Here is a 19410-nt window from a genome sequence, read left to right as displayed (position 1 = left end):
TAATGGTGAAAATAATAACCATACACAAACCCCTGTGAATAACATTGTTGGATTATGAGATGTCTTAGGAAAAGAATGACGTATTTAGGCGAAGGAATAATATATCAACTTTGTACAAGTTTCTTAGGTAATTCCATACACGTAATTTATACATTTATATATAAAATGATTAACGAGAGAAAAGTGCTGAACTTTAAAGATATAATTGATGTCTTAATTAGTGTTACGTTATTAAATACTGATATCTAATGTCTTTGTCATTAATAATTTTTTGTGTATAAAATAATACAGTATACTTTTGTAAAAAAAAAGTATACTTGTCTCTCCTGTATAATGGATTCTTATAGATTTTAACATATACAAAAAATAACTTCAGCAGCTTTGATAAACAGTCATAATATAACTTGTATATAACATATATAGAGGTGAGTATATATTGGTGGTTATACTATATTACACATTTTTATTATAAGACTAAAAGTGAAAGTGAAAATGTGCAAACAATCAAATTGCGAACAAAACAACTATATTATTTTTTTTTTGTCTACAAAGGTGTTGGTAAGTTATTAGTTTGCAAGAACAGGAACTTATGTTTCTAAAGAACATAATTTTCATGCTTTTAAAGCAGACCAAAATGGAACTGAAGTGAAATATAAAAATTAAAGCCATTTCGAGAGATATTTGATAACCCATATATGTACATATCTGAAGACTGAAATTATACTACTAATTATACTACTAATTATACTACTAATTATACTACTAATATACTACTAATTATACTACTAATATACTACTACTAGGACTAAAAGCACACACACACACGCACGCAACATAAGTGTCAAAATATACAAATAAAAGTCAAAGTCAGTGCAGTAGTAAGTAAGTTAAAGCAAGTGCATATTATTTTTTTTTTTAACCAAACTGGGACTCACCAAAATCAAAATTGGCTTTAAAGCCTCCGTAATCCTTGAGCCTGAAGAGGTAGGAATCTCTGATGCCGCAATCAATGCTCCACCCTCGTTTGTTGTCGATAACGCAGATGGCTCCGCACCAACCTGTTAGTCGCAAGACTATGGTTAGTTGCTCGTCCCTTGTGAGGGGGGGAGGGGGAGGCAGAGTGTGTGTGTGTGTGTGTGTGTGTGTGTGTGTGTGTGTGTGTGTGTGTGTGTGTGTGTGTGTGTGTGTGTGTGTGTGTGTGTGTGTGTGTGTGTGTGTGAACACGAAGATATGCACAATAAACCGAATTTTTCTAGTTATATATTTTTCTAATTTTTTTTCCTTATGAAATGGTAAAGCTTTCCATTATGTTATATATGATTCAATTTTGTTTTAATTCGAGTTAAAACTAACATAGAAATACGACCAAACCTACCTAACCTAAACCAACATAACTCACGTTATATATATATATATATATATATATATATATATATATATATCATTTCTTTATTAAAATCGTATTACAAGTGTGTTCGCAGTCCAAAATCACGTCAATAGATGGCGCAGCATGTCATCTACTGACATGCATGTTATTAAGTTATATTATCTTGTCTTTACAAGTGTTGTGGGGAAAGGGGGGGAGGACCTGTCTACGTGTGTGTTATGAGGCATCCATCTACAAGCGTGTTAGGAAGTATGGCATATATTTACATGCAGGCTATGAAGGTATAATATTTACTACTTACATGTGTTATCAAGTACGTTAACCTCAGTCCCGAAGTATATTATGTAACATGAATATGTAAATCGGCGGAATACTATGTACAAATATTTGACAAACCACTAGGCCTAATTTACAAGAATTACACATCTATGCATTACTCAAAAAAAAAATATATATATATAAATTAATCGCAAGGAACTCTTTTTAATAATCCACCTGTCCTTTCTGAGGACAGGTTGTAACATAATGGTGTCCCTGCATAAACATACACGGATATATATAGCGAATATTATATAAACAGATGCTAGCCTCTCATTTATCAAGAGGTAAACTACGGTGAGGCTTTTATATCGCAGAGAATGAGGCGCCCAATAGTCTTAGCAATATATATATATATATATATATATTTCTTTAAACCTTTAATCAGTAGCATCAGAGAAAATATTGATACTTTATTTACAACAGCGGATACCCTTCATATCACATCTCTCCATGCCCACAGGAATAACGAAAATTCTTTGAGAAGTCGCGTGTTACAACAAATATTATGATTTGGTAGTCAATTCTATAACCACGTACGTCAACAATTTCCAACTTGGAAAAAAAAACACTTGAATCAACTGAGAGACTCCTGAGCGTCTCATTCTTCCTCGTCAACTTCTTCTATAAAGAATATGCTTCTAGCGTTTCCTCCCAACCCTTTAAGAACCACCAAACTCCTCCCTCGACACTTCAACAGCTACCACTACCTGCCTCCCACAACATAATAGGAGCCATCAACCACCTACAATAAGTTCGGACTCGTCATCATCTTGGAGAGCAATGTTATTAGGCCAATGCTAGGCTTTCTCCTCTCTCTCTCTCTCTCTCTCTCTCTCTCTCTCTCTCCTTTAGCTCTGTATTCCCCCAAAACAACAACAATGACCGCCACACAAGCGACTTTCTTCCAGGGTTGAGGTGTAGCAGGTGCAACTTGAAGCTGCTTTATCCGGAGTGTTGGGGGCAAGTGAGAGTAGAAGATGCCAGTCTCATTCAAGGTATGTGAAGTGAAGTTGTACGTCTACATAACAGCAAGGCTTTAACATCATTAAAATGCGCAAACCAAGAATATTCTAAGAGGACATAAATGTGACATCTAATACACCATGTTTGCAACTTGCAAAAGGCCTCCCTCTAGACAAATGACTCACAAGGGGCTCTGTCCAAAGCCCATATTGCGATTATCAATACGGTTCAGGTTATATTCTTAAGACTATGGACTGGCATTTATGCTTCACGGAATACTGTCTAGAGAGTATATTCATCTACCTTTCTACACTAAACTCAATATACAACCCGTCCTCCAAAAATGGGGAGGCAAATGTAAGAGCACAAATAAGTGCAATTATGTACTATTCATAGCAGTCAGGAATTGTACTTATTTTCACTTAGTATTAAATCATACTATCAAATATATTGTGAATATTTGAGTTTACCTGAAAAACTGAATAGAAAACCACGACCTCACCTAACCGTCTTACTTTTTGAAGATAATAATTTTATTGCTTCTTAATTACAATTAGCACTTAACCTATATTTATGTTGATATTATAGTTTTATAAAACAAAACTAAAATATATCAATAAATTGTAAAGTAACTCAGGATATTTTCCAATTGTGTATAAAATCTATATTGTTTAATAAAACTGAAAAAGAAATTCCTGATATTTAAAACTTGTGTTTAGCAATTTGAACTTGTAAACTTTATCCTAAAATTCTGAGTGTCATAACAGAAAACGAGGAGAATAAATGGGGAGGTAAATGTAACAGCCCCATAAGTGTAATTATGTACTGTGTATGACAGTAAGGAAATGTACTTATTACACTTAGTATTAAATCGTACTGTCAATTCGGAGGATGGGTTGCTATATAACTACCAATCGCTCTACCAAATATTTTAATTTCATTTTAGAGACTAATGCACACTATAACGCGATGTTAAGATAGAATGGGTCAAGTATTACGGTATAATTAGTTTGAGTTAGAGTTTCATAGGGTACATTTAGGGTCTCGGTAGTAGTAGTTGGGTTCGTTCTTAACTCACAATCGTGAATCCCAGGTGAGACAAATATTTGGCACCTAATGCCTCTGTTCACCTAGCAGTAAATAGGTACCCGGGAGTATAAGACGGTTGACCAAAGCATTTTGATGTGATAAATGTACCTAAACCAATCCGATTTACCCAAAGCTATTTAACCTAACGTAATCTAATCTAGCCTAAGCCAACTTAAACTCGACATTTTCACGAAGCCTCGCGAGACATCGGAGAAGTTGATGCAACATTTTAAAAGAAATATTGACGAGTCAAAACAAGTCACGCATTATCAAAGGTCCGTAAATTCAAAACAATGAAAGAAAACAGAAAACTGTCAACAAACATTACCATTACCTGTTGACCAGACCACAAGTGAAGGGTCCGTCCTGGACCATTCTCAAGTCGATTCTCAAAAATTGACTTGAGAATGGTCCAGGACGGACCCTTCACTTTCTAGTGTGTGGTTTTGTCAACATATTTCAGCCACGTTATTGTGACTCCTCGTCTGCATTACCATTACCTATTTGTTTACAGTTAACAATTTACCACAAACAAAGGGAGCCGAGCGGACAGCACGTTGGACTTGTGATCCTGTGGTCCCGGGTTCGATCCAGGTGCTGGCGAGAAACAATGGGCAGAGTGTCTTTCACCACCCTGATGCCCCTGTTACCTAGCAGTAAAATAGGTACCTGGGTGTTAGTCAGCTGTCACGGGCTGCTTCCTGGGGGTGGAGGCCTGGTCGAGGACCGGGCCGCGGGGACACTAAAAGCCCCGAAATCATATCAAGATAACCTCAAGATTCCCAGACGGCGGTGAACAGAGACAATCTCAAGTTAATTGTCAAGAAAGTCATGTTCTTTAATCGCCAATAAATCCTTGTCCATGACTACCGTGACGACACAAAGTTTCTCAACGCAGAGCACGTTAGAAACTCAGGGATCTTCCAACCCTTACTCCAGTATCAGGAGATATCTATAGGAGTTACATCGTACGCAAGAGTGTTTTCCAACGGAGTTTACAATCTAACTAACCTTACCCAACCTAACGTTATCTCGCCCAAACCGCTTTAACCTAATTCAACGGAGCCTCAACTTCGACACCACCCTGTAGGTAGACTCGAATCCAGAGCACACTTGTTTACACACCTGGCATAACTAGTACGCGCTAACCGACTGCACCAACTCAGACCTTTCAAAAGGAAGGGAAATTTCGGAGTATTTTCTCCAACATATTTCCTCTCTGGTGCCCTCGAGGAGTGGAGATGTTGGGGAAAATACACCGAAATTTCCCTTCCTTTTGAAAGGTCTGAGTTGGTGTAGTCAGTTAGCGCGTACTAGTTATGCCAGGTGTGTGAACAACTGTGCTCTCTGGGTTCGAGTCTACCTGCAGGGTGGTGTCTAAGATGTGTTTACCTCACTTGTGTGTTTAGGCATGCATATATATATATACACGATTTTGACAATCAGAAAACGAGTTACGTCAAACCGTTTTATGTACAATTTCACCAGCCCGTCCTCCTAAGGTTTCCCAAAGTAAAAAAAAAAAAACAGTAAATTTAAAGTGTCCTTATCCTAACCTACCAGAAGACCCAAAACAGAAAACGGAACAGTATGTTACTTTCGCCAGCCGCTTCCATTTTCCAGTACGACAATTTTTGGCCTTTTGCAACGCATACGGGCGAAAAATGACGCTCTTTGTATAAAGAAAAGTTGATTTGACAGTGTAATAAAGCTACGCTTTATAACATCTTGTAAGAGCTACACACACACACACACACACACACACACACAGATTATACAAATCGACTTGAGAATGGTCCAGGACGGACCGAAACGTCGTCGTCCCTTCATTTTCTAGTGTGTGGATTGGTCAACAAAAGAGCATTCATTATCATTGTAGCTTGTGTTGACAGATACCTCATCACATAGATGTAGACATTATATGTCATACTGTGGATGTTGACAGCTGTCATACTTCATCACATGGATGCTGCCATGGCATACTTCATACCATGGGTGTACATAGTTGCCACACTCATAACAAACATGTATATATGTTACTTATAACATAGCATTACTGAGTATTTGAGTAATGGCGTAATTCGGATCCAAGACCAAGTGAAAGAATCGCTACAGTACTGTATGATATCACAGGTTCTATTTTATCTGCTAGACTACTGTATTGCAAACTCCTCTATTTTGATATGCTAGAGTATTGTATTGCATAATCTTTGCCTCATTTTACAAGATACACTACTGTATTTTATTTATGACCTTAGCATTTGTAAATATTGGATACATTTATAATGATCTAAACAAATTCATTGATGCAAGTTATAATGCGTATCTGACAATTTCGAAGCCTGAAAGGATTCCTGCTAAGAGGACAAAACCCAAATTCATGCAGACATATCAAATAAAATTGACACCACGTTGATGAAACGGCATTGAAAATGTCTGAAAATGGCGGAACTTTCCCCCAAAATGACGGGCATATTGCTTTATTGTCGGGCGTTTGAGTGAAGTTTGTGTGTACAGAGGATAGATGTTGTTGTCGCACACACCTCACACACACCAGTGAAGGGAGAGAGACGGCTCTCGCCCTCAAACTCTCTAACCTTATTTTCGTTTGATAAAAACGTCAGGCCGCGACTTTCCCCGCGAACAGCCGTCTCGAATTCATTTCTCCGGAGCAGATGTAATATCATATCTAGGTTCATCTGCATTTCTGCAGCTGCACCTTGGCTATGTGGTGCGGTACGTCCTGTGTTAGGAGCTCGTTATGTGAGGCTACGATATCGTTATCTCGTGGGATGATGTGTCATGCAGGGCCATGTGATCAGGCCTGCATGATAAAGATGACCTCCGCTGGCAACTTCGGGTGCAGTATATGAGGCTATCCTCTAGAACACGGGAGTGAATAAAGTAATGACAAAGCTCCAGGTACCTCATACCAGCAGGTCTTAAAGGTTATACGACTGGACACTATAGTGTGAGATCATGGCCATATGATCAGGCCTGTATGATAAAGATGGCCTCCGCTGGCAACTTCGGGTACAGTATGAGGCTATCCTCTAGAACACGGGAGTGAATAAAGTAATGACAAAGTTCCAGGTACCTCATTCCAGCAGCTCTGAAGGGTCATACCACTGGACACTGTAGTGTGTGAGATCATGACCGAGTTTTTGCTCACAGAGCTAGAACTCGGTCCCTTGTAACCACCTGCCCCAGGTAACGGTAGCCCAAGATTTAATCAATAAATACTTTTTCGGGCTCACCATAGCCCGTGCTACTTGGAACTTTTTGTTCCAGGTAGCGAATCTTAAACAACAATAACAAATAGAGTAGAGGAATGTTTATCACAGACTAACCAGAAATAATGATATTACGAATAAAACGAACCTTAATTAATCGAATAATCGCCTCATTTTTACCGTACATTTACAGCTAACACACAGCAGTTCCCAGATAATAAATCTTTAATCACCAGACGTTAATTATCAATGGTAGAGAAAACACCATTAATATTATATTAGGGTTTTCAGAGCACAACAGAAGCTGGGAGGAGGGGGGGGGGGAGTGGACAAGTAACCTACCAGTCTGTCCTGTAACTCCATATTGTTGTTGTTGGTTAAGATTCGCTACCTGGAACAAAAAGTTCCAAGTAGCACGGGCTAGGGTGAGCCCGTAATAACGGGAAAGTGAAGGACTATTGGCCCTTACAGTTTCCAAACCTACTCTTGAAATAATGTTTCGTCTATTATATCAACCCGTCCTCTTCAATAGAGTGGGGGGGGGGTCGCATTTTGACGTATACTCTACTTAAGGCCAAAAATCGTCGTACTAGAAAACGGAAGCGGCTCGCGAAAATGACGTACCGTTTTCCGTTTTGGGTCCTCTGGTAGCTTAGGATAAGGGCACGTTAGTACGACAGTTTCCTGACGTTGGGAAATCCTAGGAGAACGGGCTGATTATATTACCCGGTAATCTGTTCTGTAAATATATATAACCCATTTTCAAAACTAGTACTAACCATTTAAAGGTCTTCTCTGAATCTAAACTTTCCTTATTCGTATCCATTATTTAGTGTTATACTTAGCAGTCTATTAATTAATATTTCCCGCGTAATATCCTTTAATCTATTTCTATACGTCAGTGATGCCGCCCACTACGCTTGGAAAGACCTTGCGATGTGTTAACTGGCTGGATGGTTTAATACTAAGTGAAAATAAGTACAATTCCTGACTGTTATACATAGTACATAATTGCACTTATGGGGCTGTTACATTTACCTCCCCATTTTTGGAGGACGGGCTGCTGTATTAACGAGTGAAAGTTAAGAACGTGCGGAGCACCGCTCCTGTGCCAGGTAAGTCCACTACGGGCTCACCATAGCCCGTGCTACTTGGAACTTGTTCCCAGTAGCTGAATCTCTAACAACAACAACTTAGAACGTGCGTATAACATTATTACGAGGCCAACTGGACACTGCTAGATTTACAAACCATAACAATTGGACATATAACAGACATATCAAATGTGTGTGACATATTAAGTCATTTATTATTTTTTAATATTAACAGATGCCTTCGACCTGCGAAATGGAATGATATGAAAATCAGGGTTTGTGTTACAACGAGTATTTTCAACCACCTGAACAACTAGTCTATGGTAAAGTTTAACAGTGTCTCAAATCTATATAAAAAAAGGAGAATAATAGGGGGCATGAAGAAGCTAAGCTGTGCATGGGAGGAGATATTAAGAACACATTATTACTTGAAGTCTGGTTTAGAAAGCATTCCTTCACTCGAAGCGGAAATACTCAGTATAATAGTCTTTTTTATCATAAGGGAAACGCTCATCTCTTCAAAAGAAATCATTTTTTTGTTATTTACTCATCACAAGTCATTCTGCCTTTGCTAGCAATGAACAAATGTTTTGTTCTAGCAATATTCACAGGTGTCTTGAGAACAACGCACAAATTTATGCGTATCAATAAATAGAAGCAAAGAATTACACAGAATAATCAGAGAGTATTCAGTAAACTTAACACCGTCAGTAAACGTGGTATTACAAAGGAATTACTATCATATAACTTACTCACTGCTCTATAATTTAGATCTGGTGAAAGCTCATTTAGCATTCTGTGTTAAGATGTGTTTCATTCAGATTAACCCTTATAACAGTGTTTACGTCGCTTGTAGCTTCAGCTATTATGTAAATAAACGAAAAAACAATTATATATTATAATATATTTGTTTATATATTTATTAACTAATAAGTGCCTAGCTTATTTAGTGAATTATATTTGTGATATCTAGTGATGCCTAGTTACACGATGGGGTCAAGGTTTGTCTTGGTCAAATATTTGTGAAATGATAAGTCACACTTTCATCAATGTAGAATCAGTGTAAGAGAGAGAGACGTAAATATGTATGTGTATTATGTATGTGTATGTGTACATGTGCGAGCTGGTTAGAATTGCATTTCACCTTTGTAAACGCACATTAATCACATTCTGTGGTTGAGTATTTAGTAACCAGCTGTCCAGCATATATATATATATATATATATATATATATATATATATATATATATATATATATATATATATATATATATATATATATGTCGTACCTAGTAGCCAGAACTCACTTCTCAGCCTACTATTCAAGGCCCGATTTGCCTAATAAGCCAAGTTTTCCTGAATTAATATATTTACTATAATTTTTTTCTTATGAAATGATAAAGCAACCCTTTTCTCTATGTATGAGGTCAATTTTTTTTTATTGGAGTTAAAATTAACGTAGATATATGACCGAACCTAACCAACCCTACCTAACCTAACCTAACCTATATTTATATGTAAGGTTAGGTTAGGTAGCCAAAAAAAGCTAGGTTAGGTTAGGTTAGGTAGGTTAGGTAGACGAAAAAACATTAATTCATGAAAACTTGGCTTATTAGGCAAATCGGGCATTGAATAGTAGGCTGAGAAGTGCGTTCTGGCTATTAGGTACGACATATATATATATATATATATATATATATATATATATATATATATATATATATATATATTATTAAATATGACCGAAAAAGTAAGATTAATAATTCTAACACGAATTTTCTCAATCTTTCGTACATTACGCTTCACTGTTGGAGGTAAATCAAAAATCACTTCTCCAAAATTCATTTTTATTTTTGGAGAAGTGATTTTTGATTTACCTCCAACAGTGAAGCGTAATGTACGAAAGATTGAGAAAATTCGTGTTAGAATTATTAATCTTACTTTTTCGGTCATATTTAATAATATATGTCTACAGGAAAGACTGCTACCAAAATATACTAATATATATATATATATATATATATATATATATATATATATATATATATATATATATATATATATATATATATATATATATATATATATATATATATGCTGGTTAGCATGTATACCACATCTACCACATTTGTGGTAGAAAATCAGCTAAAAAAAAAAGTATTGAGAATAAAAGCAATAGGCTAAGTAAAGTTGGTTCTAGGGCCTTAAACGCTAAAAATAAAATCAATATCCATTTTTTGTCAATAATCAAAAGTAAAACTTCCAGTTCCATGTTTTTCCCGGTGCAATAAGTCCCCGTAACAGCCAATTGCTGATAATAGTGATACCTGGTTGATACCTGGTTGATACCTGGTTGATACCTGGTTGATGGGATTCTGGGAGTTCTTCTACTCCCCAAGCCCGGCCCGAGGCCAGGCTTGACTTGTGAGAGTTTGGTCCACCAGGCTGTTGCTTGGAGCGGCCCGCAGGCCCACATATACCTGGTTGATGGGGTTCTGGGAGTTCTTCTACTCCCCAAGCCCGGCCCGAGGCCAGGCTCGACTTGTGAGAGTTTGGTCCACCAGGCTGTTGCTTGGAGCGGCCCGCAGGCCCACATATACCTGGTTGATGGGGTTCTGGGAGTTCTTCTACTCCCCAAGCCCGGCCCGAGGCCAGGCTCGACTTGTGAGAGTTTGGTCCACCAGGCTGTTGCTTAGGTTAGGCTTGACTTGCTGACTATTTTAACAAGATTATTCTCCACAATCAAACTTTCTCTCCGACTATACACGTAAATAAATAACTTTGCACTAAACATTATTCCCGGATGGAAGTCAAGAGAAACTTCAGTTTTAGGACTATATTTGGAGCATCGGTCAATCTTCTACTCCTCACTCACTCATAAATAAAAAAGACATCCTGGATATAATAATCAAGTTACAAAACAGGTGAAGCTGGTGGAGGAGAAGAACTCACCTATACAAGATGCCACCAGCCCCACCACCACTACTTGAAGGTGCTGCATTGCGGCCTAGGAATGCCTTCTTCCTGGCCGTACAGAAGCAGTTGCGCAGGTGCAAGCCACGGTGGGTTCGACCCCCCCACCTTCGTTTAAGCGTGCCCGCAACTTTTGCCGCAAAAGTGTACCGGCAGGTTTTTGTCAAAGAGCCCTTGGAGCCTCTTGGAGAACCGGATGATTGCTAGACGCCTCACAACCTGCGATATAAGAAAACCATGTCAGTGGGCCGTTTTCTATAATGCCAAAAAAACGGCAAAATATGGGTATAGTAGAATTTGTGACTAGTTTAGTAGCCTATGACGACTCATGGGGGTCATGCTACTAATTATTCCTTACACTGGTATGTCCACGTGACGGTGGTCATTTTTGGCATATATAAACACCAACTGTGAATACTTTTTGCTGAAACTTCAGAAATATTAAAAGAATTTGGAAAAAATATAATTGCGGGATGGCCAAGAGCCATGACATGCAGAAATATAAATAGCAGGATAAGAATTATCTAACAGGTCAGACCACACACTAGAAGGTGAAGGGACGACGACGTTTCAGTCCCTCCTGGACCATTCTCAAGTCGATTGTCTTGAGAAATCGACTTGAGAATGGTCCAGGACGGACGGAAACGTCGTCCCTACACCTTCTAGTGTGTGGTCTGGTCAACATTCTTCAGCCACGTTATTGTGACTCATCGCCTGCATCTATCAGGTCTATCACACTCATGATAATGGTCTATCAGAATCAGGAAAAAAGAGACCTATTCATAGACAATATTGTCAGCGTTCCTAAATCAAATTAATTCCATATTCATGATAAACTAATGCCATTATATAGTCTGATTCAGTGTTGTGATAACCTTAACATCACCTTGAGGATTAAAGCCTACTACAATTAGCTTTATGATCCTACAAGCATATTGCAGCCTAAACAATATCAAATTAACTATTACTAAGTACAGATACAAACAATTGCGATTCAGTACAATCGTTTGACGCCACACTAAGGCCTGCTAACTGGTGTGTGATTCTCTAGTATAAAGATCTAACAGCCATGGGAGGATTATTAGACCACTACGGCACCTTTCAGCCTATACAAAGGGGGCACCTTTCAGCCCCTTTCGACACCTTTCTACCTATACAAAGGGAGCATTACTACTACAATTATTTCACTACACAAATTTGAATCGGCAAGTTTGTGGTCACATTCAAATTACACTGCTGTTTCTAAAAAAAAAATAATCAAATTACATATAAGTGCGAACTAGCTTGAATGGTCCCCAAGCCAATATGCAACTGAAAGTCAAGTTGGGTGTGGAGTTTTCAGTTTCAGATAACATATATAATGAAATAAAAAACTGAAACCCTGACAATTTCTGTGTTAAAGAGTGAGATACGGAATTTATATGTCTAGACATATTTTCATGATAATTAATATAGTGCCTAGAAAGCTACAGCTACTTCTACTACCACTACTACTTCTACTACCACTACCTACCTCTAACTAGTACTTGTGGAACACTTGTGGAACATAACGCCCAGCAACCAATGGAAGGTCATTGGTACAACACTACCAATTGACTATTTATAGTTGGTAGTAGACTATAATTGCTAATAGGCTACTATTACTAGTAGGCAATTATAACTATTAGTGTTATTATTAGTAATAGGCTACTATTGCTAATATGGTATTATTATTAGTAACATTACTACTATTGCTGACGGCCACCTTAAATATTATTGCCAATTCCGATAGGTACTAAAATACTACTACTAAAATATTAGTACTAAAATACTACTAGTAACACTGCTGTTGCTACTTCCTCACCCTACTTACTAATTCACTGTCACATATATGGGTGTCTACTTTCCAAGCCCATAAAAACTGGCATGGGAAGAGGGGGTCACAATGGACTCTGGAGACGAAAGGTGTGATTTCTAAACTCGTTAGTACTATAATTTCCTTTTTATGTGTGTGTTGTTTTTTCCTTGGTGATTTAACGATAAACAGATGTGTGGCAGCCGACAGCAGAACACAGGAGGTAATGTCCAGGATCTCTGTCGCGCCGGTGAAAGTTGTCTCAATGGGTCTTAAATTCTGAGAAATATTTATATTCACACATACACTGTTCTGGAGACTGAAACATCTTGGAGGAGTGACAAGGAGGCTTCTAACATGCATGAACATTTTTATAACTGACAAAAAAAAAAATGAGGGCAGTAATCCGAGGCAATGTATCAGCCTGGAGAAATGTCCGGAGTGGAGTACCGCAGGATTTAGTTCTTGCACCGGTAATGTTCATTGTCCACATAATCGATCTACCAGATGGAATACAGAATTACGTGAACATGTTTGCTGATGATGCTAAGATAATAGGGAGCATAAGAAATTTAGATGATTGTCTTGCCCTTCGAGAAAACCTGGGCAATATATATAATTAGCCGAAAACGCGTTAAGCATTCTCTATTTTTCACATGTGGTTATTCTGCATACTTGGATCAGTGTTTTTGTGATCATTGTTGCATATATATATATATATATATATATATATATATATATATATATATATATATATATATATATATATATATATATATATATATATATATATATATATAAACGAATACGTCGTTTCGCTGTAGTTTAGCTTGTTATCTAATCATCCAATTATTTTACAGATTTTGTTTCATATTTTTGTTTACAATGACTTAATGAGTTGGCCGACAAAGCACAGGAAGCCGTATATTTTGACGCCGAGGGGTTGATGATGATGCGTTAGTTGTGGCACCGCCCGCTAGGCGTCACTGGCGACTCTTTCATCTCATCTTACACTCTCGGCTTTCCTTACGTTAATATTCCTGCCTCTTCTCGCCCGGCCACGAGCGTATGGGAGCTAGTACGGTCAAAGCATATAGGGGGGTGTATGGTGAAGGCGTGTAGGTACATAATTACCTGTGTAGAGAACATTTTCTTTTAATATTGTAGAAATGAATTCGAACCTACGGCTGGTTTCCTAATCCCAAGCGTAGAAATATGGTGTAATACAGTGAGAACTTTTTTGTATTACTCCGTAATGCTACAACAGCCAGCATCTTTCATTACCACATACCAGGGAGCCGGTCGGCCGAGCGGACAGCACGCTGGACTTGTAATCCTGTGGTCCCGGGGTCGATCCCGGGCGCCGGCGAGAAACAATGGGCAGAGTTTCTTTCACCCTATGCCCCTGTTACCTAGCAGTAAAATAGGTACCTGGGTGTTAGTCAGCTGTCACGGGCTGCTTCCTGGGGGTGGAGGCCTGGTCGAGGACCGGGCCGCGGTCATCTTGCGGGCCGAAATCATCTCAAGATAACCATCTCACAAGATGGACTAAAGCTTTCAAGATACAATGCAATACATAAAGTTGTCACTCAGATTCACAAGCCATGAATGACCTTGTGGTCGTGCAAGCAAATTTCTCCGAAATTTCACTTATTCTAATGACATGTAAATCTCATGTCAAACTGTGGTTGATATCCTACACAATAATATATATGGCCAAATAGTGATAATTAGAGACGTCATACGGTCAAACGATAGACATAAAAACCCGGATTTTAATTTCAAGGTGCATTTCCGTCGCCATATTGGCTACACTACCGTGCCGAAGGGCTTAACGAGCCAGCAAACTGCTTTCTCACGTTCCCAGGCAGGGATGTATTGTCGTGCGTGAGATCTTTATAATCTCTAACAAATTAAGCCAGTAAAAACAACCTAGTTGCTTGAAACACATTACAAATAAAATAACAATAGTGAAAAATGCTAATACAAATTGTATACGATTTGACACAAAGGTTTGATGGGCGAGTTTGAGCTATTTTCTGTTGTAGAAGCAGCCCGTCCTCCAAACAAAGATCCAAAAGTGATTCCATGCACCCGCCAAACCCCCTGTTTATGAATGAAAAACGGTTTACACACGCAACCCGTCCTCGACTCAAGTCCATTACATCCAGCGGTCGACCCCACAGACGCATTCATAAATTTTAACATGCTGTTCATTCAAAACGGGAATTTTCTCAAGTATAAATTAATATTATAATATATTAGCATATTGTGCATATATAGGCATAGGTTAGGTGTTTAGGTTCTGTTGGCGATTATTTGTATTTGTAGTACGTGGGTGAAGCATTTATAGCGTTGTGATTCGAACGAAATTCGTCAGTGAAGCACTTGTTCCGGAAGTGTTCGGACGTCATCAGTTGTGAGTCGTGTGTAAACCGCTTTTCATTCATAAACAGGGGGTTTGGCGGGTGCATGAAATCACTTTTGCATCTTTGTTTGGAGGACGGGCTGAAGCAGTTATAGAAGTGTGGTTCGAACAGAGGACGTGAGCGAAGCACTTATTCCGGAAGTGTTTCGGACGTCATCAGAGGTGTGAGTCGTGTGTAAACCTCTTTTCATTCATAAACAGTTGGGGTTTGGCGGTTGGATTAACGATTATCTGAACTAGTACAATAAAAACAAACGGGAAAAAAGAGAAACTAGTGGCAATAGTCGAGACGGACTAATCCAGTACAGCTGGATTATCTCTGTATGCGAGGACGCGCTGCTGTATGGCGTGTTCAGGCGAGGAGGGAGGGAGGTTATCTTGAGGTTATCTTGAGATGATTTCGGGGTTTTAGTGTCCCCGCGGCCCGGTCCTCGACCAGGCCTCCACCCCCAGGAAGCAGCCCGTGACAGCTGACTAACACCCAGGTACCAATTTTACTGCTAGGTAACAGGGGCATAGGGTGAAAGAAACTCTGCCCATTGTTTCTCGCCGGCGCCTGGGATCGAACCCAGGACCACAGGATCACAAGTCCAGTGTGCTGTCCGCTCGGCCGACCGGCTCCCGGACTTACTTAACTCTGTTGCTGTAGCATAACTCAATGCCATTAGTCCAACCATATGCAGGCGAGGAGTCACAATACCGTGGCTGAAGTATGTTGACCAATCCACACGCTAGAAAATGAAGGGACGACGACGTTCCGGTCCGTCCTGGACCATTCTCAAGTCGATTGTGATCCATATGATCCAGTAGCCTTGAACAACCTCTTGGTACCAGAAGACACATGTTCCTCGTAGCACTATAAACAACTCTTAACAACTTGTAGTGATTCCAAGGAGTCTCATTGCATGCTTTCCCTTCAAGGAACGCCCTGACGGCTCTCTGTACACTAACTGGCAACTTTGACCCGTCTCCACTATTGCCACTAGTTTATCTTTTTTTCCCTTGTTTTTATCGTACTAGTTCAATCTAAGGCAAGCGTTGGTTAGAGAGGAATGACATTCTACACACCAATTACCAACAGCTGGTAAATTGAGATAACATTCGTGAAAATTCGTATTCTCTATGAGAAATATTGAATGACGTTCTACACACGAATTTCCATCAGCAGGAAATTGAGATAACATTCGTGAAAATTCGTATTATCTATGAGAAAATTGAATGACATTCTACACACGAATTACCAACAGCTGGTAAATTGAGATAACATTCATGAAAACTCGTATTCTCTATGAGAAATAATTTTGTATACAATTTTTGCCCAGGCTCATAAAAACTTGTAATGCCTCGGGGGCTTACGAATTTTTTTCTTCCCTCACGCCAATTACAGCAGAAAAAACTTGTCGTTAAACATTTTAAACAGACATATATTCTGTTGCTTTCTTTTTTTATTCAGGAAGCTGAAGTAGAGAATTTATCCAGTCAGTAAATATACCCGACCCAACCACGGTCTAAAGCCTAGCTAGAGCAAAACTAATTCAAAACTTTTACAAACCCATTAATATTTCAACTTAGATTCAACAGAGCAGAAGAAGTTGTTAAACATATATGGCAAAATCTTACTGAAGCGACCATACGAGTCGACCATACGATCATATTTCGGGCTTATCTATGACCATACGAGTCATAAATACTCATACTCCGCCCAAGTAAAACAGAAACAAGCAACACTTAGTGGGCCAGCCAGAGGCTTAGGGCCCGCGCAGGAATATCCTTGCAAAAAGAAAAAAAAACTACCTTTGACCTAACCGCAAACGTAGCTTTACTAAGAGAAAGCAACCCTTCAATTATTGAGGCAGTGGGCAGCAACTGCGTGCCAGCCAACGAACAAGTCCAGAGCAGACAACTTCTGGCTCATGTCTGGGGAGGTTAGTTCGTATTAGGTCACCTCGGGTTAGGCAGGTGAACTATCAGGAGAAGCGCCAAGCCATCACGACTATATAGCCCTGGGAAGGGGGTCAGAATAAGGATTTGGGATGGGGACTTAAGATTACGAAGCGTATGATTAGCTCATGCTCAACAAGCTTAGATTGGGCAGCGTAAGTTTAGACTATGCTGTGCAATGTTTGATTACGCAGCGTAAGTTTAGATTTATGTGGCACAAAATTAGATTACGCAGCGTAAGTTTAGATTTATGTGGCATAAAATTAGATTACGCAGCGTAAGTTTAGATTTATGTGGCACAAAATTAGATTACGCGGCGTAAGTTTAGATTTATGTGGCACAAAATTAGATTACGCGGCGTAAGTTTAGATTTATGTGGCATAAAATTAGATTACGCAGCGTAAGTTTAGATTTATGTGGCACAAAATTAGATTACGCAGCGTAAGTTTAGATTTATACAGTTAACATGGGACACTGCTGTGTTCAGTCGTATTATAGTTAACATGGGACAGGTCCAGAGACCAGTGGGTGGGAGAGGTTGGTTGGGAAGGACGGTGAGTAACATGGGAGAGGTGCCTGCACGGTGGGTGGAAGTCAATACGCTGGGAGGGGGCTCCAGGTGATAGTGAGTAAGCTGGGAGATTCTCCAAGTGAAAGTGAGTACGCTGAGTCTCCAGGTGATAGTGACTAAGATGAGAGGGGGGGCGGGGGGGGGGGCTGTTGGTGACAGTGAGTATGTTGTTTTAGATTCAGCCACTCAGAACTAAAAGTTGCAAGTAGCACGGGCTATGGCGAGCCCCTAGTGGACTTACCTGGCACAGGAGCGGGGGCTGTAACTGTCAGTATGATAGGAGTTGTTGTTGCTGTTAAAGATTTAGCTACTCAGGACGAAGTGTCCATGTAGCACGGGCTATGGTGAGCCCGTAACTGATGGTAGGGCCAGCAGGTGATATAGGGAGTAAGCTGTAGTGGGCTCCAGGGGACAGTAAGGTGGGAGGGGCGGGAAATAGGTGTTACGTAAGTGAGGGGGAGAAGCATGGGAGGGGGGAGATGGGAGGAGACGGGGGGGGGGCGAGGAGAAAGCTACATGGGGCGTGTCCCCCCCCCCCCCGCCAACCCCCTGTCACTCGGATCCTGTTCAGGGACATCCCCCCCTTCAATCTGCCGGAGATATTATGTCAACTCTACCTCTCACAGCTACTACAACCCGCCTTCTACAACATTTGATTAACATGGGTGACAGCCTAGTCTATATCCTACATCCAAATCTACATCTGAAATCCTAGTCAATCCTATATACTGTACATCCGGGAGATCAGGAAACATTCCACCATCACGCAGTGTTCAGGGTACAGTGCTCTTACTAGTACAGAAAAAACTCACATATTTCCTATTAAAAACGACTATTGCATCTACCACTATTTAATACCAGTATGCACAATATTCTATGCACAGTTTTTAGCTAGATATTTCAGGCTTGAATGTGTACAAAAAAAATATGCAAAGTTGTCTTCCTAGTTACACACTTTCTCTTCCTGTTTACTCCAAAAAGTCAAAATATATAATGTTTTAATGTTGATGAGTTCTGATGATACCCTCCCCCCACACACACACTCACTTTTCACACACGGGTGAGTGTGTACATCCGGGTGAATGTGTCAGCAGGATCAGGCTTCCCGTGTGCCTTGCCGAGTGATATAACCGAGTTCCCCCTCTAAATTAGGCCTTGTAATTTCTGTCTAAACTCCCTTTAGGTTTGAGTAAAATTTCTTCTATGTAAAATATGTATATAATAATATATTCTTCGAGATAGTAATATATATATATATATATATATATATATATATATATATATATATATATATATTTTACTGGTCAGTGGGAGACTGGTACGGGAGTAAAGAAAACGGAGCCGATGCTAGCCAGACAACTTTCACCTACAAGAGAAGGTTAGGGGACAAATTCTTAACCTTCAAGCAACGCTTACAAGCACACCTTTCCACCATAGAAAGCTAACAGACGAGCCACACCACCGAAAACATAGCCGATACACCAACAAAAAAACGTGTTCTCCAACAATTAAACACATACAGGTGTCATCAGAATAGGAATTATCAAATGGTAAATGGAGTATAAATGTTTCCCAA

The 19410-nt window shown here is 39.4% G+C and overlaps 1 protein-coding gene across 1 annotated transcript in view; it reads right to left on the bottom strand.

Annotated features, from left to right (window-relative positions):
* LOC123771043 (uncharacterized) overlaps positions 1 to 19410 on the bottom strand; it is a 70293-nt gene that overhangs the window by 13588 nt on the left and 37295 nt on the right. The window contains exons 2-3 of the mRNA XM_045763315.2: positions 11040 to 11279; positions 936 to 1058 (exon numbers count right to left, since the gene is read on the bottom strand). Coding sequence (XP_045619271.2) covers positions 936 to 1058; positions 11040 to 11088 — 172 coding nt within the window. The 5' untranslated portion in view covers positions 11089 to 11279. The remainder of the gene's footprint in view (positions 1 to 935; positions 1059 to 11039; positions 11280 to 19410) is intronic.

This window comes from Procambarus clarkii, chromosome 65 (genome assembly GCF_040958095.1).
Source record: "Procambarus clarkii isolate CNS0578487 chromosome 65, FALCON_Pclarkii_2.0, whole genome shotgun sequence".
Taxonomy (NCBI): domain Eukaryota; kingdom Metazoa; phylum Arthropoda; class Malacostraca; order Decapoda; family Cambaridae; genus Procambarus; species Procambarus clarkii.
This window is presented reverse-complemented; position numbering and strand designations above follow the sequence as displayed.